This window comes from Lucilia sericata, unplaced genomic scaffold (assembly GCF_015586225.1).
Source record: "Lucilia sericata isolate MDLA Ls3-8-SP2 unplaced genomic scaffold, ASM1558622v1 Contig000583F_arrow, whole genome shotgun sequence".
Taxonomy (NCBI): Eukaryota; Metazoa; Arthropoda; class Insecta; order Diptera; family Calliphoridae; genus Lucilia; species Lucilia sericata.
Genome location: NW_023994590.1, coordinates 204,356 through 228,980, shown reverse-complemented (window position 1 = coordinate 228,980; position 24,625 = coordinate 204,356). Strand labels below are relative to the sequence as shown.

General features: G+C 31.7%; 1 protein-coding gene across 1 annotated transcript; it reads right to left on the bottom strand.

The window, feature by feature from the left end:
- Window positions 1-440: 440 nt before the first annotated feature.
- On the bottom strand, window positions 441-21,476 carry LOC119606419 (glucose-6-phosphate 1-dehydrogenase). Its single transcript, XM_037959932.1, is given in 7 exon segments — window positions 441-1,838; window positions 1,910-2,127; window positions 7,085-7,138; window positions 7,140-7,253; window positions 7,255-7,283; window positions 7,286-7,363; window positions 21,443-21,476. Coding segments are annotated over 7 exon segments (1,608 nt in total). The 3' UTR covers window positions 441-757.
- Between the last annotated feature and the right edge of the window lie 3,149 nt (window positions 21,477-24,625).

The following is a 24,625-nucleotide window of genomic DNA, read 5'->3' as shown; positions in this document are numbered from 1 at the left end:
CTATAGACTAGACTATAAACTAGACTATAGACTAGACTATAGACTAGACCATAGACTAGACTGTAGACCAGACTGTAGACTAGACTATATACTAGACTATAGACTAGATTATATACTAGACTGTAGACTAGACTATAGACTAGACTATAGACTAGACTATAGACTAGACTATAGACTAGACTATAGACTAGACTATATACTTGTCTTTGGAGTAGACTATAAACTAGATTATAGACTAGACTATAGACTAAACTATAGATTAGACTAGACTATAGACTAGACAATAGACTAGAGTATATACTATACTATAGACTAAACTGTAGGCTAGACTATAGACTAGACTTTTAAAGAAATTTCTTATAGTTTCATTAGAAAAATATCGTTTTACCAAAATAAAGCAAAAACAACCCCTTTTAAAAAGTTTTTATTTAAAAAATATATTTTTATTAATTTTTTCATAATTTTATTTTATTTTTGCAACAAACAAATTTTTTGTTATAAATTAAATCCAACAAGTCCAATAAACTTAATACAAAATAATTATGAAATATTTTTATAATTAATGAATTTTGAATAATAAATTTTTACAAAAAACAAAAAAATGTAAACAAATGAAATAATGTAATTTTTGTACAAAATTTTCTAAAAATTAATGAAAAATCTGGATTTTATTTTCTTATACAAATGAAACCATGAATTTTGTACAAAGAAAAAACACGCGAAAAATTAATGTCTTAATGAAAAAAGCACCTAAAAACTATTGTGTTCTATTTATCCAGTTATTATTATTTCCATGCCATTTATAAGAACCATAATATTTAAAATTACTCTCACTACACTTAACATCGGCCTCTTTGGGACCGCGAGAACCGTACTTATAAGGTATAGGTTTCACTTTGTTATTCTCAATTTGATGTAAAATGGGCGTGAAAATACGCCAGGCTTCGCGCAACTCATCGGAACGTACAAAATGCATTTGAGAACCACAGAAAACATCTAGGATTAAACGTTCATAGGCATCGGGTAAGTAGGAATCTCGGTAGCGATGTTCATAGGTCAAATCCAATTCGGTTTCTTCAATATCGAATGTAATGCCCGGGGATTTGGTCATCATTTTGAAATACAAAGCCTCGCCCGGTTGGACACGTATTACCAATTCATTACGTTTAGTATTACCCTCGAATATATCGCCGGGTATGTCCTGGTATTGGATGCGTACCTCTGCCTTACGTTCATTCAAAGCCTTGCCACATCTCAGTATAAAGGGAACCCCCTGCCAACGTTCGTTATTAATCTTTAACACCCCCAAGGCATAGGTGGGTGTTGTGGAATTGGGATCAACAGTAGGATCATCTAAATAACCTTTTAAAGCTTCACCCTGACCCTCGGGATTACCTATATATTGACCCAAAACCATATCATCTAACGTTAACGCGGGTATACTTTTCAAAACCTTAACCTTTTCATCTCTTATGTCGTCGGGATGACAGGTAACCGGTTTTTCCATGGCCACCAAAGATAATATCTGTAAAAGATGATTTTGCATAACATCACGTATAATGCCGAATTCATCGAAATAGCCACCACGTCCCTCGGTACCAAAGGGCTCTTTAAAGGTGATTAGAACCGAGGCTATGCTCTCACGATTCCATGTGGCACCCAATATCTTATTGGCAAAACGTATAGTCATGAGATTTTGTACCATTTCTTTGCCCAAATAATGATCAATACGATAAATTTGTTCTTCGTGGAAGAGAGAAGCTAAGTGATCGCTTAAATGTTTGGAAGATACATCATCACGGCCAAAAGGTTTCTCAATAATAACACGATTCCAACCTCTGTTAATGAAATCAAAAAAATACTACGTTAAAGATCATACGATTTGAGAATTTCTTTTAAATTCACTTACTTTTTCGATAAACATATCTCCTTAACATGTACGGTTACACTATTGAACACTGATGGCGGCAACGCTAAGTAGAATATACGATTTGCTATTCCTTTATTTTCCATAGCCTCCATTTGTTGCTGTAGCATTTCGAAACCCAAACGACCATCATAGTTACCCGATACATAATCATTTAATTGCCAGAATTCTTCATAGCGTTGCTGTTCATGGGGTTGGACCTGTAAATGGGGGGAAAAAGAAATAAATTTTAGTCGATCATTCAAATAGACTAGACTATGAACTAGACTAAAAACTAGACTATAGACTAGACTAAAAACTAGACTATAGACTAGACTAGGGACTACACTGCAGACTAGACTATAAACTAGACTATAGACTAGACAATAGACTAGACAATAGACTAGACAATAGACTATACTATAGACTAGACTATAGACTAGACAATAGACTAGACTATAGACTAGACTATAGACTAGACTATAGACAAGACTATAGACTAGACTATAGACTAGACTATCGACTAGACTATAGACTAGACTATAGACTAGACTATAGGACTAGACTAGACTATAGACTAGACTATAGACTAGACTATAGACTAGACTATAGACTAGACTATAGACTGACTATAGACTAGACTATAGACTAGACTATAGACTAGACTATAGACTAGACTATAGACTAGACTATATAGACTAGACTATAGACTAGACTATAGACTAGACTATAGACTAGACTATAGACCACTAGAGACTAACTATAGACTAGACTATAGACTAGAACTATAGACTAGACTATAGAACTAGAACTATACTAGACTATAGACTAGACTATAGACTAGACTATAGACTAGACTATAGACTAGACTATAGACTAGACTATAGACTAGACTATAGACTAGACTATAGACTAGACTATAGACTAGACTATAGACTAGACTATAGACTAGACTATAGACTAGACTATAGACTAGACTATAGACTAGACTATAGACTAGACTATAGACTAGACTATAGACTAGACTATAGACTAGCTATAGACTAGACATAGACTAGAACTAAATAGACTAGACTATAGACTAGACTATAGACTAGACTATAGACTAACTATAGACTAGACTATAGCTAGACTATAGACTAGACTATAGACTAGACTATAGACTAGACTATAGACTAGACTATAGACTAGACTATAACTAGACTATAGACTAGACTATAGACTAGACTATAGACTAGACTAGACCTAGACTATACTATAGACTAGACTATAGACTAGACTATAGACTAGACTATAGACTAGACTATAGACTAGACTATAGACTAGACTATAGACTAGACTATAGACTAGACTATAGACTAGACTATAGACTAGACTATAGACTAGACTAGACTATAGACTAGACTATAGACTAGACTAGACTATAGACTAGACTATAGACTAGACTATAGACTAGACTAGACTAGACTATAGACTAGACTATAGACTAGACTAGACTAGACTATAGACTAGACTAGACTAGACTAGACTAGACTAGACTAGACTAGACTAGACTAGACTATAGACTAGACTAGACTAGACTAGACTAGACTATAGACTAGACTATAGACTAGACTATAGACTAGACTATAGACTAGACTATAGACTAGACTAGACTATAGACTAGACTATAGACTAGACTATACTAGACTATAGACTAGACTATAGACTAGACTATAGACTAGACTATAGACTAGACTATAGACTAGACTATAGACTAGACTATAGACTAGACTATAGACTAGACTATAGACTAGACTATAGACTAGACTATAGACTAGACTATAGACTAGACTATAGACTAGACTATAGACTAGACTATAGACTAGACTATAGACTAGACTATAGACTAGACTATAGACTAGACTATAGACTAGACTATAGACTAGACTATAGACTAGACTATAGACTATAGACTAGACTATAGACTAGACTGTTGACTAGACTGTAGACTAGACTAGACTAGACTATAGACTAGACTACTATAGACTTTCCTATAGACTAGACTATAGACTAGACTATAGACTAGACTATAGACTAGACTATAGACTAGACTATAGACTAGACTATAGACTAGACTATAGACTAGACTATAGACTAGACTATAGACTAGACTATAGACTTGACTATAGACTAGACTATTGACTAGACTATAGACTAGACTATAGACTAGACTATAGACTAGACTATAGACTAGACTATAGACTAGACTATAGACTAGACTATTGACTAGACTATAGACTAGACTATAGACTAGACTATAGACTAGACTATAGACTAGACTATAGACTAGACTATAGACTAGACTATAGACTAGACTATAGACTAGACTATAGACTAGACTATACTAGACTATTGACTAGACTATAGACTAGACTATAGACTAGACTATAGACTAGACTATAGACTAGACTATAGACTAGACTATAGACTAGACTATAGACTAGACTATAGACTAGACTATAGACTAGACTATAGATAACTAGACTATAGACTAGACTAGACTAGAGACTAGACTATAGACTAGACTATAGACTAGACTATAGACTAGACTATAGACTAGACTATAGACTAGACTATAGACTAGACTATAGACTAGACTATAGACTAGACTATAGACTAGACTATAGACTAGACTATAGACTAGACTATAGACTAGACTATAGACTAGACTATAGACTAGACTATAGACTAGACTAGACTAGACTATAGACTAGACTATAGACTAGACTATAGACTAGACTATAGACTAGACTATAGACTAGACTATAGACTAGACTATAGACTAGACTATAGACTAGACTATAGACTAGACTATAGACTAGACTATAGACTAGACTATAGACTAGACTATAGACTAGACTATAGACTAGACTATAGACTAGACTATAGACTAGACTATAGACTAGACTATAGACTAGACTATAGACTAGACTATAGACTAGACTATAGACTAGACTATAGACTAGACTATAGACTAGACTAGACTATAGACTAGACTATAGACTAGACTAGACTATAGACTAGACTATAGACTAGACTATAGACTAGACTATAGACTAGACTAGACTAGACTATAGACTAGACTATAGACTAGACTAGACTAGACTATACTAGACTAGACTAGAGACTAGACTAGACTAGACTAGACTAGACTAGACTAGACTAGACTAGACTAGACTAGACTAGACTAGACTAGACTAGACTAGACTAGACTAGACTAGACTAGACTATAGACTAGACTAGACTAGACTATAGACTAGACTATAGACTAGACTATAGACTAGACTATAGACTAGACTATAGACTAGACTAGACTATAGACTAGACTATAGACTAGACTATAGACTAGACTAGACTAGACTATAGACTAGACTATAGACTAGACTATAGACTAGACTATAGACTAGACTATAGACTAGACTATAGACTAGACTATAGACTAGACTATAGACTAGACTATAGACTAGACTATAGACTAGACTATAGACTAGACTATAGACTAGACTATAGACTAGACTATAGACTAGACTATAGACTAGACTATAGACTAGACTATAGACTAGACTATAGACTAGACTATAGACTAGACTATAGACTAGACTATAGACTAGACTATAGACTAGACTATAGACTAGACTATAGACTAGACTATAGACTAGACTATAGACTAGACTGTTGACTAGACTGTAGACTAGACTAGACTAGACTATAGACTAGACTACTATAGACTTTCCTATAGACTAGACTATAGACTAGACTATAGACTAGACTATAGACTAGACTATAGACTAGACTATAGACTAGACTATAGACTAGACTATAGACTAGACTATAGACTAGACTATACACTAGACTATAGACTAGATAGATTATAGACTAGACTATAGACTAGACTATAGACTAGACTATAGACTAGACTATAGACTAGACTATAGACTAGACTATAGACTAGACTATAGACTAGACTATAGACTAGACAATAGACTAGACTAGACTAGACTATAGACTAGACTATAGACTAGACTATAGACTAGACTATAGACTAGACTATAGACTAGACTATAGACTAGACTATAGACTAGACTATAGACTAGACTATAGACTAGACTATAGACTAGACTATAGACTAGACTATAGACTAGACTATAGACTAGACTATAGACTAGACTATAGACTAGACTATAGACTAGACTATAGACTAGACTATAGACTAGACTATAGACTAGACTATAGACTAGACTATAGACTAGACTATAGACTAGACTATGAGACTAGAACTATAGACTAGACTATAGACTAGACTATAGACTAGACTATAGACTAGACTATACACTAGACTATAGACTAGACTGTTGACTAGACTAGACTAGACTAGACTATAGACTAGCCTACTATAGACTAGACTATAGACTTTCCTATAGATTAGACTATAGACTGACTATAGACTAGACTATACACTATACTATACACTACACTATACACTACACTATACACTACACTATACACCACACTATACACTACACCATAGACTACACTATAGACTATATTAGATTATCATACTCTATAGTAGTTTATTGCTCAGAGTATTGTAAAGATTATAAACTAGACTATAGACAAGACTTTAGATTAGACAGACTATAATTGTAAAGGTTTTAAGCTAGGCTACTATCCAGACTATAGACTAGTCTATTATACAGACTTTAGTTCGAACTGTAGTGCTACTTATAGACTAGTCTATAGTATGGAATATAGTCAATTCTGCCAGGCAATAGATAGGTCTATTGACCTGACTTTAGTTTGCACTATAGTCCTACTTATAGACTAATCTATAGTCAAGAATATAGTCAAACAATAGGCCTGTACATATAGCGGAAAATTTCACTTGTTTAGCTCTATAAAACTTTAATTTTGCTTGTCATTTGGTGCACAAATCATACGATTAAGAAAATTTCTATAATTGAACCTATAGAATACAAATGACTTTACAGTTGTTGTTTTTAAAAAAAACGCTCATTATATGAACAAAATAATGCACTTTATATAATAAATTATTCACACAATTAAGTTTATATTTAAAAATTAATGTAATTAGGGAACTTTAACCTTAATTACAAAAGGGGAAAAAGAAACACTTACCTTCATATATTTCTCACACGATTTGCGTACATCCAAAGTGGTTAACTTAGAACGGGGCATAACCACAAAATCTAGTGGGTTTAGGCAAGAGATTATCACGATATAACCACCATAAAGTGGGATAAATTTTCTTTTTGGCCAAATCACCCGAAGCGCCAAATATTACAAAAGGTGTGAGGTATTTGGCCATCGAAATGGTGCCCTCACAGACCATAGTGGGAGATTTTAATGACTTAATAATACGTTCCAGGGCTTCTTCGTGGGAATTATCGTGGTGGCCTGGAAAATAAAATTAATATTTTTTGTACCTATGTATTAATTATACAAAATATTTAAGAAACCAACAATTAATTTTATTTTTTATTTATTAATGACTTTTTGAACGTTGTTTATCTGACGATGTTATAGGAAAGACTAAAATCTTAACCGAGCTTGACTTTGAAAATTTATAATTTAATTTTGTCTCTTTTTATTGTTTTCTTCGCTCCCTTCCTATTAGAAATGCACTCATATAGAACAACATGGAAGGTAATTTTAAAAAATTGCACTCTAGTAAAAAAGTCGTTTTTTTGTTTTTACTTTTTCTAAAAAGTTTGTGTTTTGCGCAAATTAAAATTAAAAAACTATGGAAAATGTCATATTATAGCATGACAATTAATTTATTCAAGTATCTAAACACTTATACATCTTTAAATAATAATTAAATGCATTTAATTGCTTTGTATTGCAACTATCAAGTCATTGCATTACGAATTTCTACTTCTTCGTTTGTTTTTGCAAAATCTCAACAACAACAACAACTACACAAACCCTTCATAGCAAAAGCAATAACAATTTGAAAGTAAATAAAGAATGCGTTTAATTGTATAGAATAAAAGTAACTGATCTTTTGTTTACATTGCTCTTTAGGGCAAATAAATATGTCATTTAGTTGTTGTTGTTATTGTTATTAATATTGTCATCAATTTTTAATGTACGCAGTTGCTAATATTTGGTATGATTATTTTTGGTAAAGGTGAAAAATTACGGTTTTTATGAAGGAAAAATGTAACAGAAACAAACACTGGGTCTAGTGTATAGTCTAGTCTATAGACTAAACTAGAGTCGATATTCCAGTCTTCAATCTAGTCAATAGTTTGTTCTATTATATAGTCTGTGGTATAGTATATAGTTTAGATTAAAGTCTAGTCTAAAGTCTAGTCCATAGACTAGTCTACCCAATAGACTATAGTCCAGTCTATAGTCTAGTCTATAGTCTAGTCTATAGTCTAGTCTATAGTCTAGTCTATAGTCTAGTCTATAGTCTAGTCTATAGTCTAGTCTATAGTCTAGTCTATAGTCTAGTCTATAGTCTAGTCTATAGTCTAGTCTATAGTCTAGTCTATAGTCTAGTCTATAGTCTAGTCTATAGTCTAGTCTATAGTCTAGTCTATAGTCTAGTCTATAGTCTAGTCTATAGTCTAGTCTATAGTCTATTATATAGTCTATTATATAGTCTAGTCTATAGTCTAGTCTATAGTCTAGTCTATAGTCTAGTCTATAGTCTAGTCTATAGTCTAGTCTATAGTCTAGTCTATAGTCTAGTCTATAGTCTAGTCTATAGTCTAGTCTATAGTCTAGTCTATAGTCTAGTCTATAGTCTAGTCTATAGTCTAGTCTAGTCTAGTCTATAGTCTAGTCTATAGTCTAGTCTATAGTCTAGTCTATAGTCTAGTCTATAGTCTAGTCTATAGTCTAGTCTATAGTCTAGTCTATAGTCTAGTCTATAGTCTAGTCTATAGTCTAGTCTATAGTCTAGTCTATAGTCTAGTCTATAGTCTAGTCTATAGTCTAGTCTATAGTCTAGTCTATAGTCTAGTCTATAGTCTAGTCTATAGTCTAGTCTATAGTCTAGTCTATAGTCTAGTCTATAGTCTAGTCTATAGTCTAGTCTATAGTCTAGTCTATAGTCTAGTCTAGTCTATAGTCTAGTCTATAGTCTAGTCTATAGTCTAGTCTATAGTCTAGTCTATAGTCTAGTCTATAGTCTAATCTATAGTCTAGTCTATAGTCTAGTCTATAGTCTAGTCTATAGTCTAGTCTATAGTCTAGTCTATAGTCTAGTCTATAGTCTAGTCTATAGTCTAGTCTATAGTCTAGTCTATAGTCTAGTCTATAGTCTAGTCTATAGTCTAGTCTATAGTCTAGTCTATAGTCTAGTCTATAGTCTAGTCTATAGTCTAGTCTATAGTCTAGTCTATAGTCTAGTCTATAGTCTAGTCTATAGTCTAGTCTATAGTCTAGTCAATAGTCTAGTCTATAGTCTAGTCTATAGTCTAGTCTATAGTCTAGTCTATAGTCTAGTCTAGTCTATAGTCTAGTCTATAGTCTAGTCTATAGTCTAGTCTATAGTCTAGTCTATAGTCTAGTCTATAGTCTAGTCTATAGTCTAGTCTATAGTCTAGTCTATAGCCTAGTCTATAGTCTAGTCTATAGTCTAGTCTATAGTCTAGTCTATAGTCTAGTCTATAGTCTAGTCTATAGTCTAGTCTATAGTCTAGTCTATAGTCTAGTCTATAGTCTAGTCTATAGTCTAGTCTATAGTCTAGTCTATAGTCTAGTCTATAGTCTAGATAGTCTAGTCTATAGTCTAGTCTATAGTCTAGTCTATAGTCTAGTCTATAGTCTAGTCTAGTCTAGTCTATAGTCTAGTCTATAGTCTAGTCTATAGTCTAGTCTATAGTCTAGTCTATAGTCTAGTCTATAGTCTAGTCTATAGTCTAGTCTATAGTCTAGTCTATAGTCTAGTCTATAGTCTAGTCTATAGTCTAGTCTATAGTCTAGTCTATAGTCTAGTCTATAGTCTAGTCTATAGTCTAGTCTATAGTCTAGTCTATAGTCTAGTCTATAGTCTAGTCTATAGTCTAGTCTATAGTCTAGTCTATAGTATAGTCTAGTCTATAGTCTAGTCTAGTCTATCGTCTAGTCTATAGTCTAGTCTATAGTCTAGTCTATAGTCTAGTCTATAGTCTAGTCTATAGTCTAGTCTATAGTCTAGTCTATAGTCTAGTCTATAGTCTAGTCTATAGTCTAGTCTATAGTCTAGTCTATAGTCTAGTCTATAGTCTAGTCTATAGTCTAGTCTATAGTCTAGTCTATAGTCTAGTCTATAGTCTAGTCTATAGTCTAGTCTATAGTCTAGTCTATAGTCTAGTCTATAGTCTAGTCTATAGTCTAGTCTATAGTCTAGTCTATAGTCTAGTCTATAGTCTAGTCTATAGTCTAGTCTATAGTCTAGTCTATAGTCTAGTCTATAGTCTAGTCTATAGTCTAGTCTATAGTCTAGTCTATAGTCTAGTCTATGGTCTAGTCTATAGTATAGTCTATGGTCTTGTCTATAGTCTAGTCTATAGTCTAGTCTATAGTCTAGTCTATAGTCTAGTCTATGGTCTAGTCTATAGTCTAGTCTATAGTCTAGTCTATAGTCTAGTCTACAGTCTAGTCTATAGTCTAGTCTATAGTCTAGTCTATAGTCTAGTCTATAGTCTAGTCTATAGTCTAGTCTATAGTCTAGTCTATAGTCTAGTCTATAGTCTAGTCTATAGTCTAGTCAATTGTCGAGTCTATAGTCTAGTCTATAGTCTAGTCTATAGTCTAGTCTATAGTCTAGTCTATAGTCTAGTCTATAGTCTAGTCTATAGTCTAGTCTATAGTCTAGTCTATAGTCTAGTCTATAGTCTAGTCTATAGTCTAGTCTATAGTCTAGCCTATAGTCTAGTCTATAGTCTAGTCTATAGTCTAGTCTATAGTCTAGTCTATAGTCTAGTCTATAGTCTAGTCTCTAGTCTATAGTCTAGTCTATAGTCTAGTCTATAGACTAGACTATAGTCTAGTCTATAGTCTAGTCTATAGTCTAGTCTATAGTCTAGTCTATAGTCTAGTCTATAGTCTAGTCTATAGTCTAGTCTATAGTCTAGTCTATAGTCTAGTCTATAGTCTAGTCTATAGTCTAGTCTGTAGTCTAGTCTATAATCTAGTCTATAGTCTAGTCTGCAGTCTAGTCTATAGTCTAGTCTATAATCTAGTCTATAGTCTAGTCTATAGTCTAGTTTATAGTCTAGTCTATAGTCTAGTCTATAGTCTAGTCTATAGTCTAGTCTATAGTCTAGTCTATAGTCTAGTCTATAGTCTAGTCTATAGTCTAGTCTATAGTCTAGTCTATAGTCTAGTCAATAGTCTAGTCTATAGTCTAGTCTATAGTCTAGTCTATAGTCTAGTCTATAGTCTAGTCTATAGTCTAGTCTATAGTCTAGTCTATAGTCTAGTCTATAGTCGAATCTATAGTCTAGTCTATAGTCTAGTCTATAGTCTAGTCTATAGTCTAGTCTGTAGTCTAGTCTATAATCTAGTCTATAGTCTAGTCTGCAGTCTAGTCTATAGTCTAGTCTATAATCTAGTCTATAGTCTAGTTTATAGTCTAGTCTATAGTCTAGTCTATAGTCTAGTCTATAGTCTAGTCTATAGTCTAGTCTATAGTCTAGTCTATAGTCTAGTCTATAGTCTAGTCTATAGTCTAGTCTATAGTCTAGTCTATAGTCTAGTCTATAGTCTAGTCTATAGTCTAGTCTATAGTCTAGTCTATAGTCTAGTCTATAGTCTAGTCTATAGTCTAGTCTATAGTCTAGTCTATAGTCTAGTCTATAGTCTAGTCTATAGTCTAGTCTATAGTCTAGTCTATAGTCTAGTCTATAGTCTAGTCTATAGTCTAGTCTATAGTCTAGTCTATAGTCTAGTCTATAGTCTAGTCTATAGTCTAGTCTATAGTCTAGTCTATAGTCTAGTCTATAGTCTAGTCTATAGTCTAGTCTATAGTCTAGTCTAGTATAGTCTATAGTCTAGTCTATAGTCTAGTCTATAGTCTAGTCTATAGTCTAGTCTATAGTCTAGTCTATAGTCTAGTCTATAGTCTAGTCTATAGTCTAGTCTATAGTCTAGTCTAGTCTAGTCTATAGTCTAGTCTATAGTCTAGTCTATAGTCTAGTCTATAGTCTAGTCTATAGTCTAGTCTATAGTCTAGTCTATAGTCTAGTCTATAGTCTAGTCTATAGTCTAGTCTATAGTCTAGTCTATAGCCTAGTCTATAGTCTAGTCTATTGTCTAGTCATAGTCTAGTCTATAGTATAGTCTATGGCCTAGTCTATAGTATAGTCTATAGTCTAGTCTATAGTCTAGTCTATAGTCCTAGTCTATAGTCTAGTCTATAGTCTAGTCTATAGTCTAGTCTATAGTCTAGTCTATAGTCTAGTCTATAGTCTAGTCTATAGTCTAGTCTATAGTCTAGTCTTTAGTCTAGTCTATAATCTAGTCTATAGCCTAGTCTATAGTCTAGTCTATAGTCTAGTCTATAGTCTAATCTATAGTCTAGTGTATAGTCTAGCCCATAGTCTAGTCTATTTTGCTTTTTTTCAGAGTAAAAATTAGCTGACAATTTATGTAGTCTACCGTTAAGCCTATAAACTTATGAATGAGTCATTAATATATTCTTTTAAACTTTATCATTATTTATATTCCGAAAATCTGTTGTATATTTTAATATATTTCATTCATCAAAATCAAATATTTCTTTTTTTAAACACCTTTTGGTCATATCTTTAAAAAAAAACATAAAATTTTGCTTTTATATTAATTTTATAAATAAAAAATACTTTACTAGTTCTCAATGAAAGAAACGTGTTTTTAAAGATCACGCGATTTTGACTTAACATTGGTTTGACTGAACGCATTTATAGTTGTTGTTTTTTTTTTGTTTTTTTTTTTTTTTTTGTATTTATTTAAAATGAGTGTATGATGAGTTCATACATAATTTAACGATTGTATTGTAAATATGTAAATTATTTAAACAACAATTGTCATTCATTATAGCAAAAATATATAAATATTTGAATATGCATTTCAAATATAATTTCGAATACAGACAAAAAGAGCAATTGACAACAATATAAAAAAATTACTAAATCTATTAGAAAGTGGGTTTTTTTATTTAAAGGTATGATCATAGTTTGACATTAACAATGATATACAATTAAGGGAATGCAATCAGAAATTAAAAGTTTATAACAAAAACTGTGATTAGCCTTAAGTTTTGTTTTTTCAATTACAACTTAATTACGCTTGTCTTATGAATTATAGCAAAAACAATGCGTAACATTATGTTATTTTTTTAGAATGGGTTTTGAACTTGATATTGTTAAAGTTTGAGGTAAAACATATAAATTATAAAATACAACATACTCATATTTATATTTATTTGTTAATATTACTTTCACAAAAATATTTTTTATTTAATTAACACATTCATTTAGTTTTGCAATGATCTTGTATGTTTTTTTTTCATATTTTTGTATGTCAGTTTAGTTCATTGCCAAATTTTAATAATAGGGTTAAATTTTTTATAATTTATATTTCAAACAATATAAAATTGCCAACCACAAAGTTGAAAAGAAAAAAAAAAATACATTAAAAATAAATAATAGTTTACAAATGTTAAAGATAACAATAATTAAAGTTTGTTTAGTATATGTTTAAACTAGGTATATGGACTGAAAAGTAATTTAAAAGTATTATTTCACTAAATTATTCAATATTTTAACTAAATTTTCAAACTTACTAAACTTTACTAAGACGGGAGTTAAAAATGTAACTCCCGTCTTAGTAAACGTTACTTTCTTTATGGCATTTTAAAAATTAGTAAAACCCTAAACACAACCAAGTGTCAATTTTTGTATTTACAAAACAAAATCAATCACACGCACAATTAGTACTTGCCAGATTTGACGTTTTATTAACATTTTAAGCGTTTTTATCACTTAATGAAGAGGCAAACAAATGAAAACATAACACACTATAGCCTAGACTATTAACTAGACTTTAGACTAGACTAAAGGCTAGACTATAGACTAGACTACTATCTACTATAGACTAGAATATAGAATCTACTATAGACTAGACTATAGACTAGACTATAGACTAGACTATAGACTAGACTATAGACTAGACTATAGACTAGACTATAGACTAGACTATAGACTAGACTATAGACTAGACTATAGACTAGACTATAGACTAGACTATAGACTAGACTATAGACTAGATTATAGACTAGACTATAGACTAGACTATAGACTAGACTATAGACTAGACTATAGATTAGACTATAGACTAGACTATAGACTAGACTATAGACTAGACTATAGACTATAACTATGGACTAGTTTATAGACTAGACTATAGATTAGACTATAGATTAGACTATAGACTATAGACTAAACTATAGACTAGACTATAGACTATAACTATAGACTATAGACTAGACTATAGACTATAACTATAGACTATGGACTAGACTATAGATTAGACTATAGACTAGACTAGACTATAGACTACACTATAGACTAGGCTATATACTAGACTATAGACTAGTCTATATATAGACTATAACATTGAGCATACTATAGACTAGACTATAGACTAGACTATAGACTAGACTATAGACTAGACTATAGACTAGACGTAGACTAGACTTTAGACTAGACTATACTATAGATTAGACTGGACTATATACTAGTCTATAGACTAGACTAAAGACTAGACTATAGACTAGACTATAGACTAGACCATAGACTAGACTATAGACTAGACTATAGACTAGACCATAGACTAGACTATAGACTAGACTATAGACTAGACTATAGACTAGACTATAGACTAGACTATAGACTAGACTATAGACTAAACTATAGACTAGACTATAGACTATAACTATGGACTAGTCTATAGACTAGACTATAGATTAAACTATAGACTAAACTATAGACTAGACTATAGACTAAAACTATAGACTAGACTATAGACTATAACTATAGACTATAGACTAGTCTATAGACTAGACTATAGATTAGACTATAGACTAGACTAGACTATAGACTACACTATGGACTAGGCTATATACTAGACTATAGACTAGTCTATATATAGACTATAACATTGAGCATACTATAGACTAGACTATAGACTAGACTATAGACCAGACTATAGACTAGACTATAGAGTAGACCATAGACTAGACTAATAGACTAGACTATAGACTAGACTAGACTATAGACTAGACTATAGACTAGACTATAGACTAGACTATAGACTAGACTATAGACTAGACTATAAACTAGACTATAGACTAGACTATAGACTAGACTATAGACTAGACTATAGACTAGACTATAGACTAGACTATAGACTAGACTATATACTAGACTATAGACTAGACTATAGACTAGACTATAGACTAGACTATAGACTAGACTATAGACTAGACTATAGACTAGACTATAGACTAGACTATAGACTAGACTATAGACTAGACTATAGACTAGTCTATAGACTAGACTATAAACTAGACTATAGACTATACTGTTGACTAGACTATACACTAGACTGTGGACTATACTATCGACTAAACTATAGTGTATAGACTAGACTATAGATTAGAATATAAACATGAGACTAAACTGGACAAGACTATAGACTAGACTACAGAATAGGCTATAATATATATACTAATCTATAGGCTAAACTAGTTTTTAGTCTAGTCTTTGGTCTTGTCTTTAGTCTAGACTATAGACTAGTCTATGGGCTAGACTCGACTAAAGTCTATAGTATTATATACTACATATATAGTATAGTCTATAGACTATACTATAGACTATACTATAGACTATACTATAGACTATACTATAGACTATACTATAGACTATACTATAGACTAACTATAGGCTATACTATAGACTAGACTATAGACTAGACGTAGACTAGTCTTTAGACTAGACTAGACTATAGACTAGACTAGACTATAGACTAGACTAGACTAGACTAGACTATAGACTAGACTATAGACTAGACTATAGACTAGACTATAGACTAGACTATAGACTAGACTATAGACTAGACTATAGACTAGACTAGACTATAGACTAGACTATAGACTAGACTATAGACTAGACTATAGACTAGACTATAGACTAGACTATAGACTAGACTATAGACTGGACTATAGACTAGACTATAGACTAGACTATAGACTAGACTATAGACTAGACTATAGACTAGACTATAGACTAGACTATAGACTAGACTATAGACTATACTATAGACTAGACTATAGACTAGACTACAGACTAGACTATAGACTAGACTATAGACTAGACTAGACTAGACCATAGACTAGACTATAGACTAGACTATAGACTAGACTAGACTATAGACTAGACTAGACTAGACTAGACTATAGACTAGACTAGACTAGACTAGACTAGACTAGACTAGACTATAGACTATAGACTATAGACTATAGACTATAGACTATAGACTATAGACTAGACTAGACTAGACTAGACTAGACTATAGACTATAGACTATAGACTATAGACTATAGACTATAGACTATAGACTATAGACTATAGACTATAGACTATAGACTATAGACTATAGACTATAGACTTTAGTCTATAGACTATAGGCTATAGACTATAGACTAGACTATAGACTAGACTATAGACTAGACTATAGACTAGACTATAGACTAGACTATAGACTAGACTAGACTATAGACTAGACTAGACTATAGACTAGACTATAGACTAGACTATAGACTAGACTATAGACTAGACTATAGACTAGACTAAAGACTAGACTATAGACTAGACTATAGACTAGACTATAGACTAGACTATAGACTAGACTATAGACTAGACTATAGACTAGACTATAGACTAGACTATAGACTAGACTATAGACTAGACTATAGACTAGACTATAGACTAGACTATAGACTAGACTATAGACTAGACTATAGACTAGACTATAGACTAGACTATAGACTAGACTAAAGACTAGACTATAGACTAGACTATAGACTAGACTATAGACTAGACTATAGACTAGACTATAGACTAGACTATAGACTAGACTATAGACTAGACTATAGACTAGACTATAGACTAGACTATAGACTAGACTATAGACTAGACTATAGACTAGACTATAGACTAGACTATAGACTAGACTATAGACTAGACTATAGACTAGACTATAGATAGACTAGACTATAGACTAGACTATAGACTAGACTATAGACTAGACTATAGACTAGACTAGACTATAGACTAGACTATAGATTAGACTATAGACTAGACTATAGACTAGACTATAGACTAGACTATAGACTAGACTATAGACTAGACTATAGACTAGACTATAGACTAGACTATAGACTAGACTATATACTAGACTATAGACTAGACTATAGACTAGACTATAGACTAGACTGTAGACTAGACTATAGACTAGACTATAAACTAGACTATAGACTATACTGTTGACTAGACTATACACTAGACTGTGGACTATACTATCGACTAAACTATAGTGTATAGACTAGACTATAGATTAGAATATAAACATGAGACTAAACTGGACAAGACTATAGACTAGGCTACAGAATAGGCTATAATATATATACTAATCTATAGGCTAAACTAGTTTTTAGTATAGTCTTTGGTCTTGTCTTTAGTCTAGACTATAGACTAGTCTATGGGCTAGACTCGACTAAAGTCTATAGTATTATATACTACATATATAGTATAGTCTATAGACTATACTATGGACTAACTATAGGCTATACTATAGACTAGACGTAGACTAGTCTTTAGGCTAGACTATAGACTATAACTATAGACTATGGACTAGACTATAGATTAGACTATAGACTAGACTAGACTATAGACTACACTATAGACTAGGCTATATACTAGACTATAGACTAGTCTATATATAGACTATAACATTGAGCATACTATAGACTAGACTATAGACTAGACTATAGACTAGACTATAGACTAGACTATAGACTAGACTATAGACTAGACTATAGACTAGACTATAGACTAGACTATAGACTAGACTATAGACTAGACTATAGACTAGACTATAGACTAGACTATAGACTATACTATAGACTAGACTATAGACTAGACTACAGACTAGACTATAGACTAGACTATAGACTAGACTATAGACTAACTATGACTAGACTATAGACTATAGACTAGACTATAGACTAGACTATAGACTAGACTATAGACTAGACTATAGACTAGACTATAGACTAGACTATAGACTAGACTATAGACTAGACTATAGACTAGACTATAGACTAGACTATAGACTAGACTATAGACTAGACTATAGACTAGACTATAGACTAGACTATAGACTAGACTATAGACTAGACTATAGACTAGACTATAGACTAGCCTATAGACTAGACTATAGACTAGACTATAGACTAGACCATAGACTAGACTATAGACTATAACTATATACTAGACTATAGACTATAACTATAGTCTAGACTATAGACTAGACTATTGACTATAACTATAGACTAGACTATAGACTATAACTATAGACTAGACTATAGACTATACTATACTATACTATAGACTAGATTATATTAGATTAGACTAGACTATAGACTAGATTATAGACTAGACTAGACTAGACTAGACTAGACTATAGACTAGACTAGACTATAGACTACACTATAGACTAGACTATATACTAGACTATAGTCTAGTCTATATATAGACTATAACATTGAGCATACTATAGTCTATACTATAGACTAACTATAGGCTGCACTATAGACTAGACTATAGACTAGACGTAGACTAGACTGTAGACTAGACTTTAGACTTGACTATACTATAGACTAGACTAGACTAGACTAGACTAGACTAGACTAGACTAGACTAGACTAGACTAGACTAGACTAGACTAGACTAGACTATAGACTAGACTATAGACTAGACTATAGACTAGACTATAGACTAGACTATGGACTAGACTATAGACTAGACTATAGACTAGACTATAGACTAGACTATAGACTAGACTATAGACTAGACTATAGACTAGACTATAGACTAGACTATAGACTAGACTATAGACTAGACTATAGACTAGACTATAGACTAGACTATAGACTAGACTATAGACTAGACTATAGACTAGACTAGACTATAGACTAGACTATAGACTAGACTATAGACTAGACTATAGACTAGACTATAGACTAGACTATAGACTAGACTATAGACTAGACTATAGACTAGACTATAGACTAGACTATAGACTAGACTATAGACTAGACTATAGACTAGACTATAGACTAGACTATAGACTAGACTAGACTATAGACTAGACTATAGACTAGACTATAGACTAGACTATAGACTAGACTATAGACTAGACTATAGACTAGACTATAGACTAGACTATAGACTAGACTATAGACTAGACTATAGACTAGACTATAGACTAGACTATAGACTAGACTATAGACTAGACTATAGACTAGACTATAGACTAGACTATAGACTAGACTATAGACTAGACTATAGACTAGACTATAGACTAGACTATAGACTAGACTATAGACTAGACTATAGACTAGACTATAGACTAGACTATAGACTAGACTATAGACTAGACTATAGACTAGACTATAGACTAGACTATAGACTAGACTATAGACTAGACTAGACATAGACTAGACTATAGACTAGACTATAGACTACTACTAGACTATAGACTAGACTATAGACTAACTATAGACTAGACTATAGACTAGACTATAGAGTAGACTATAGACTAGACTATAGACTAGACTAGCTAGACTATAGACCTATAGACTAGACTATAGAACAGACTATAGACTAGACTATAGACTAGACTATAGACTAGACTATAGACTAGACTATAGACTAGACTATAGACTAGACTATAGACTAGACTATAGACAGACTATAGACTAGACTATAGACTAGACTATAGACTAGACTAGACTAGAACTAGACTAGACTAGACTATAGACTAGACTATAGACTAGACTATAGACTAGACTATAGACTAGACTATAGACTAGACTATAGACTAGACTATAGACTAGACTATAGAAAAGACTATAGACTAGACTAGACTATAGACTAGACTATAGACTAGACTATAGACTAGACTATAGACTAGACTATAGACTAGACTATAGACTAGACTATAGACTAGACTATAGACTAGACTATAGACTAGACTATAGACTAGACTATAGACTAGACTATAGACTAGACTATAGACTAGACTATAGACTAGACTATAGACTAGACTATAGACTAGACTATAGACTAGACTATAGAGACTATAGACTAGACTATAGACTAGACTATAGACTAGACTATAGACTAGACTATAGACTAGACTATAGACTAGACTATAGACTAGACTATAGACTAGACTATAGACTAGACTATAGACTAGACTATAGACTAGACTATAGACTAGACTATAGACTAGACTATAGACTAGACTATAGACTAGACTATAGACTAGACTATAGACTAGACTATAGACTAGACGAGACTATACTATAGACTAGACTATAGACTAGACTATAGACTAGACTATAGACTAGACTATAGACTAGACTATAGACTAGACTATAGACTAGACTATAGACTAGACTATAGACTAGACTATAGACTAGACTATAGACTAGACTATAGACTAGACTATAGACTAGACTATAGACTAGACTATAGACTAGACTATAGACTAGACTATAGACTAGACTATAGACTAGACTATAGACTAGACTATAGACTAGACTATAGACTAGACTATAGACTAGACTATAGACTAGACTATAGACTAGACTATAGACTAGACTATAGACTAGACTAGATAGACTATAGACTAGACTATAGACTAGACTATAGACTAGACTATAGACTAGACTATAGACTAGACTATAGACTAGACTATAGACTAGACTATAGACTAGACTATAGACTAGACTATAGTGTATAGACTATAGATTAGATTATAAACTTGAGACTACACTGGACAAGACTATAGACTAGACTACAGAATAGGCTATACTATATAGGCTAATCTATAGGCTAAACTATAGGCTAGTCTTTAGTCTAGACTATAGACTAGTCTATGGGCTAAACTCGACTAAAGTCTATAGTATTGTCTATGATCAAATTATTTCAATATAAAACGAGGTATTGGCCAACCGGTGTAAACATTTTTCTAGTGCTTTTTTAACGACTTTACTTTTCGAAATTAAATGGCAACCCTAAATCGGGGAATACAAAACAAAAACTATAACTGACCCACAAAAATAACTCATATTTGGAACGATTATTACAAAAGAGCCGGTAGTTGTTATTTTCAAACTAACAAAGCCAAAAAAGAAAAGAAACTTACCATTTTTATTGCTGGTAGTTTTCAATAAATCCATTTTTGTATAAAATTTTTTTTAACAAAAAAAAAATAAACTTTCTTATAAAAAAAAATGAACACTTATTTGTAGCAACTCAAACACAATTTATTAAGACGTATAAACGTTTTTTTTTTGTAAGGTAAATTGTAAATTGTAAATGGTGATTTTATTTAGTATAAATTACAAAAAAACACGCTTTTATTTAATCATACGATTTCCGATTTATAGGTATTTTTAGCTTTTTGTTTATTATTTTTTTAAATTATTTATAAAACTTTTGCATTTAGCGAAACACACCATGTGTGAACTTAACAACAGTAATTATAAGACTGATCATTTAAAAACTGGTGGTTAGCTGGTGGCTTCAAATGCAAGCAACAAGTGGATTTTTTCCCCAATCCACAATCTCTATTTTTTTTTTGTGTTGTATGAATCATTAAAAGATCTCTGTACATGAAAATATATGTATAAAAAGTTGTGTGTTTAGTTTAGGTTGGGATTTATAACAAAAAAAACAATAAAAAATTATAATTTTATTAAACAATTTTGAGTTTTTTTTTCATTAAAGAATTTTGTAAGGTGAGCAAAACACACAAACAAGACAAACACATGGGCAAAATGTAAACAAAAAAGCTGTAGTTGTTGTTTAACAGCATGACTGACAGATAGTAGAGAGAGCAAGAGCTAGTGACAACTAACAGGGCTGGCTACAACAGTAGTTTATTACATTAATTACTTACATGCAAAAATAACTCCCACGTTTTGTTAGATAAATTTTATAATAACCTTTTTAAATTTCTTTTTATTTATAAATTTTTTAATTTACAGTTAATTTTTTTTTTAAATCCACTTTATTTTTAATATTAATATTGTATATTTTAATACAAAATATTGTATTTATTTACATTTAAAATACACTCAAATTTTTATTAATTTTTAAACGTTTTTTTCTTACAAAAAATTAAAACCTCTAACGTTTTCACCGCGTGCTTACTCTCGAGTCATTGTAATGAAATTTAAAAGAAACGTTAGTAAATTTTTGGCAAAGCATGGTTAGTTTTTATCTTGGTCAAAAACAGATAAGATAGTCAAAAAGAGAGCGAAAAAGAGGCCTTTTAATACAAGTCTACCGTTAAGAAAAAATATGCCTACAAAAGAAAAGTATTAAATATTGATAACCTTGAGTAACATAAAACATTTTTTGAAAAAAAGTAAACAAAATGCAAGTTAAAAAATAAATGTGCATATTTACTGTTAGTGCGATTTATAATTTATGAATAAAAATAGTTTTTATTTGACTGTGGCTAATAATAAGTTAATGGCAAGAAAAAGTAGCTGAAGTATTAAGTGGGGGTTAAGACGAATTTATAAATAGATTACTCTATGTAGATTACTCTAAAGGCTAGTCTAGACTATAGTCTATTCTAAAGTCTAGCCTACAGTATAATCTATAGTCTAGTCTATAGTGTAGCTTTTAGTCGAAACTGTAGTCTAGTCTCTACTAAGGTCTTTAGTCGAAACTATAGTCTAGTCTAGTTTATAGTCTAGTCTATAGTCTAGTCTATAGTCTAGTCTATAGTCTAGTCTATAGTCTAGTCTATAGTCTAGTCTATAGTCTAGTCTATAGTCTAGTCTATAGTCTAGTCTATAGTCTAGTCTATAGTCTAGTCTATAGTCTAGTCTATAGTCTAGTCATATAGTCTAGTCTATAGTCTAGTCTATAGTCGAGTCTATAGTCTAGTCTATAGTCTAGTCTATAGTCCTAGTCTATAGTCTAGTCTATAGTCTAGTCTATAGTCTAGTCTATAGTCTAGTCTATAGTCTAGTCTATAGTCTAGTCTATAGTCTAGTCTATAGTCTAGTCTATAGTCTAGTCTATAGTTCAGTCTATAGTCTAGTCTATAAGTCTATAGTCTAGTCTATAGTCTAGTCTATAGTCTAGTCTATAGTCTAGTCTATAGTCTAGTCTATAGTCTAGTCTATAGTCTAGTCTAGTCTATAGTCTAAGTCTATAGTCTAGTCTATAGTCTAGTCTATAGTCTAATCTATAGTCTAGTCTATAGTCTAGTCTATAGTCTAGTCTATAGTCTAGTCTATAGTCTAGTCTATAGTCTAGTCCATAGTCTAGTCTATAGTCTAGTCTATAGTCTAGTCTATAGTCTAGTCTATAGTCTAGTCTATAGTCTAGTCTATAGTCTAGTCTATAGTCTAGTCTATAGTCTAGTCTATAGTCTAGTCTATAGTCTAGTCTATAGTCTAGTCTATAGTCTAGTCTATAGTCTAGTCTATAGTCTAGTCTATAGTCTAGTCTATAGTCTAGTCTATAGTCTAGTCTATAGTCTAGTCTATAGTCTAGTCTATAGTCTAGTCTATAGTCTAGTCTATAGTCTAGTCTATAGTCTAGTCTATAGTCTAGTCTATAGTCTAGTCTATAGTCTAGTCTATAGTCTAGTCTATAGTCTAGTCTATAGTCTAGTCTATAGTCTAGTCTATAGTCTAGTCTATAGTCTAGTCTATAGTCTAGTCTATAGTCTAGTCTATAGTCTAGTCTATAGTCTAGTCTATAGTCTAGTCTATAGTCTAGTCTATAGTCTAGTCTATAGTCTAGTCTATAGTCTAATTCTATTAGTCTATAGTCTAAGTCCTAGAGTTATAGTCTAGTCTGGTCTAAATTCTGTATTTTTTTGGACACTTTTGGATAGAAAGCAATATTCTTCAGACCTTTTCTATTGAAAAATAGTCTTTTTGGACACTTTTCCGTTAGAAAAACAATCTTCTTTAGACAATTTTCCAATAGAATACGTTTTTTGTTTAAACATGCTCTAATGAAAAATAAAGTTCTTTGGAGAGTTTTCTTATAGAAAACAGTCTTCTTAGGCCCTTCTTTAGACACTTATGTGATAGAATACAAAGTATTTAGAAATTTTTCTATTAGAAAACAGTCTCCTTAAGACAATTCTGACAGAAAACTGTTTTCTTTGAGTACTTTTCTATTAGAAAATAATTTCTTGAGATGTTTTATTAAAATTTATCTTTATTAAACACTTTTCTATTAGAAAATAGTCTTCTTTGAACTTTTTTCTTATAGATCTTTGAACTTTTCTAATAGAAGCGTACCTTAACTGTTGGTTAGGCCAATTTGTTTAGTCTTTTTTTCTTAGACCACT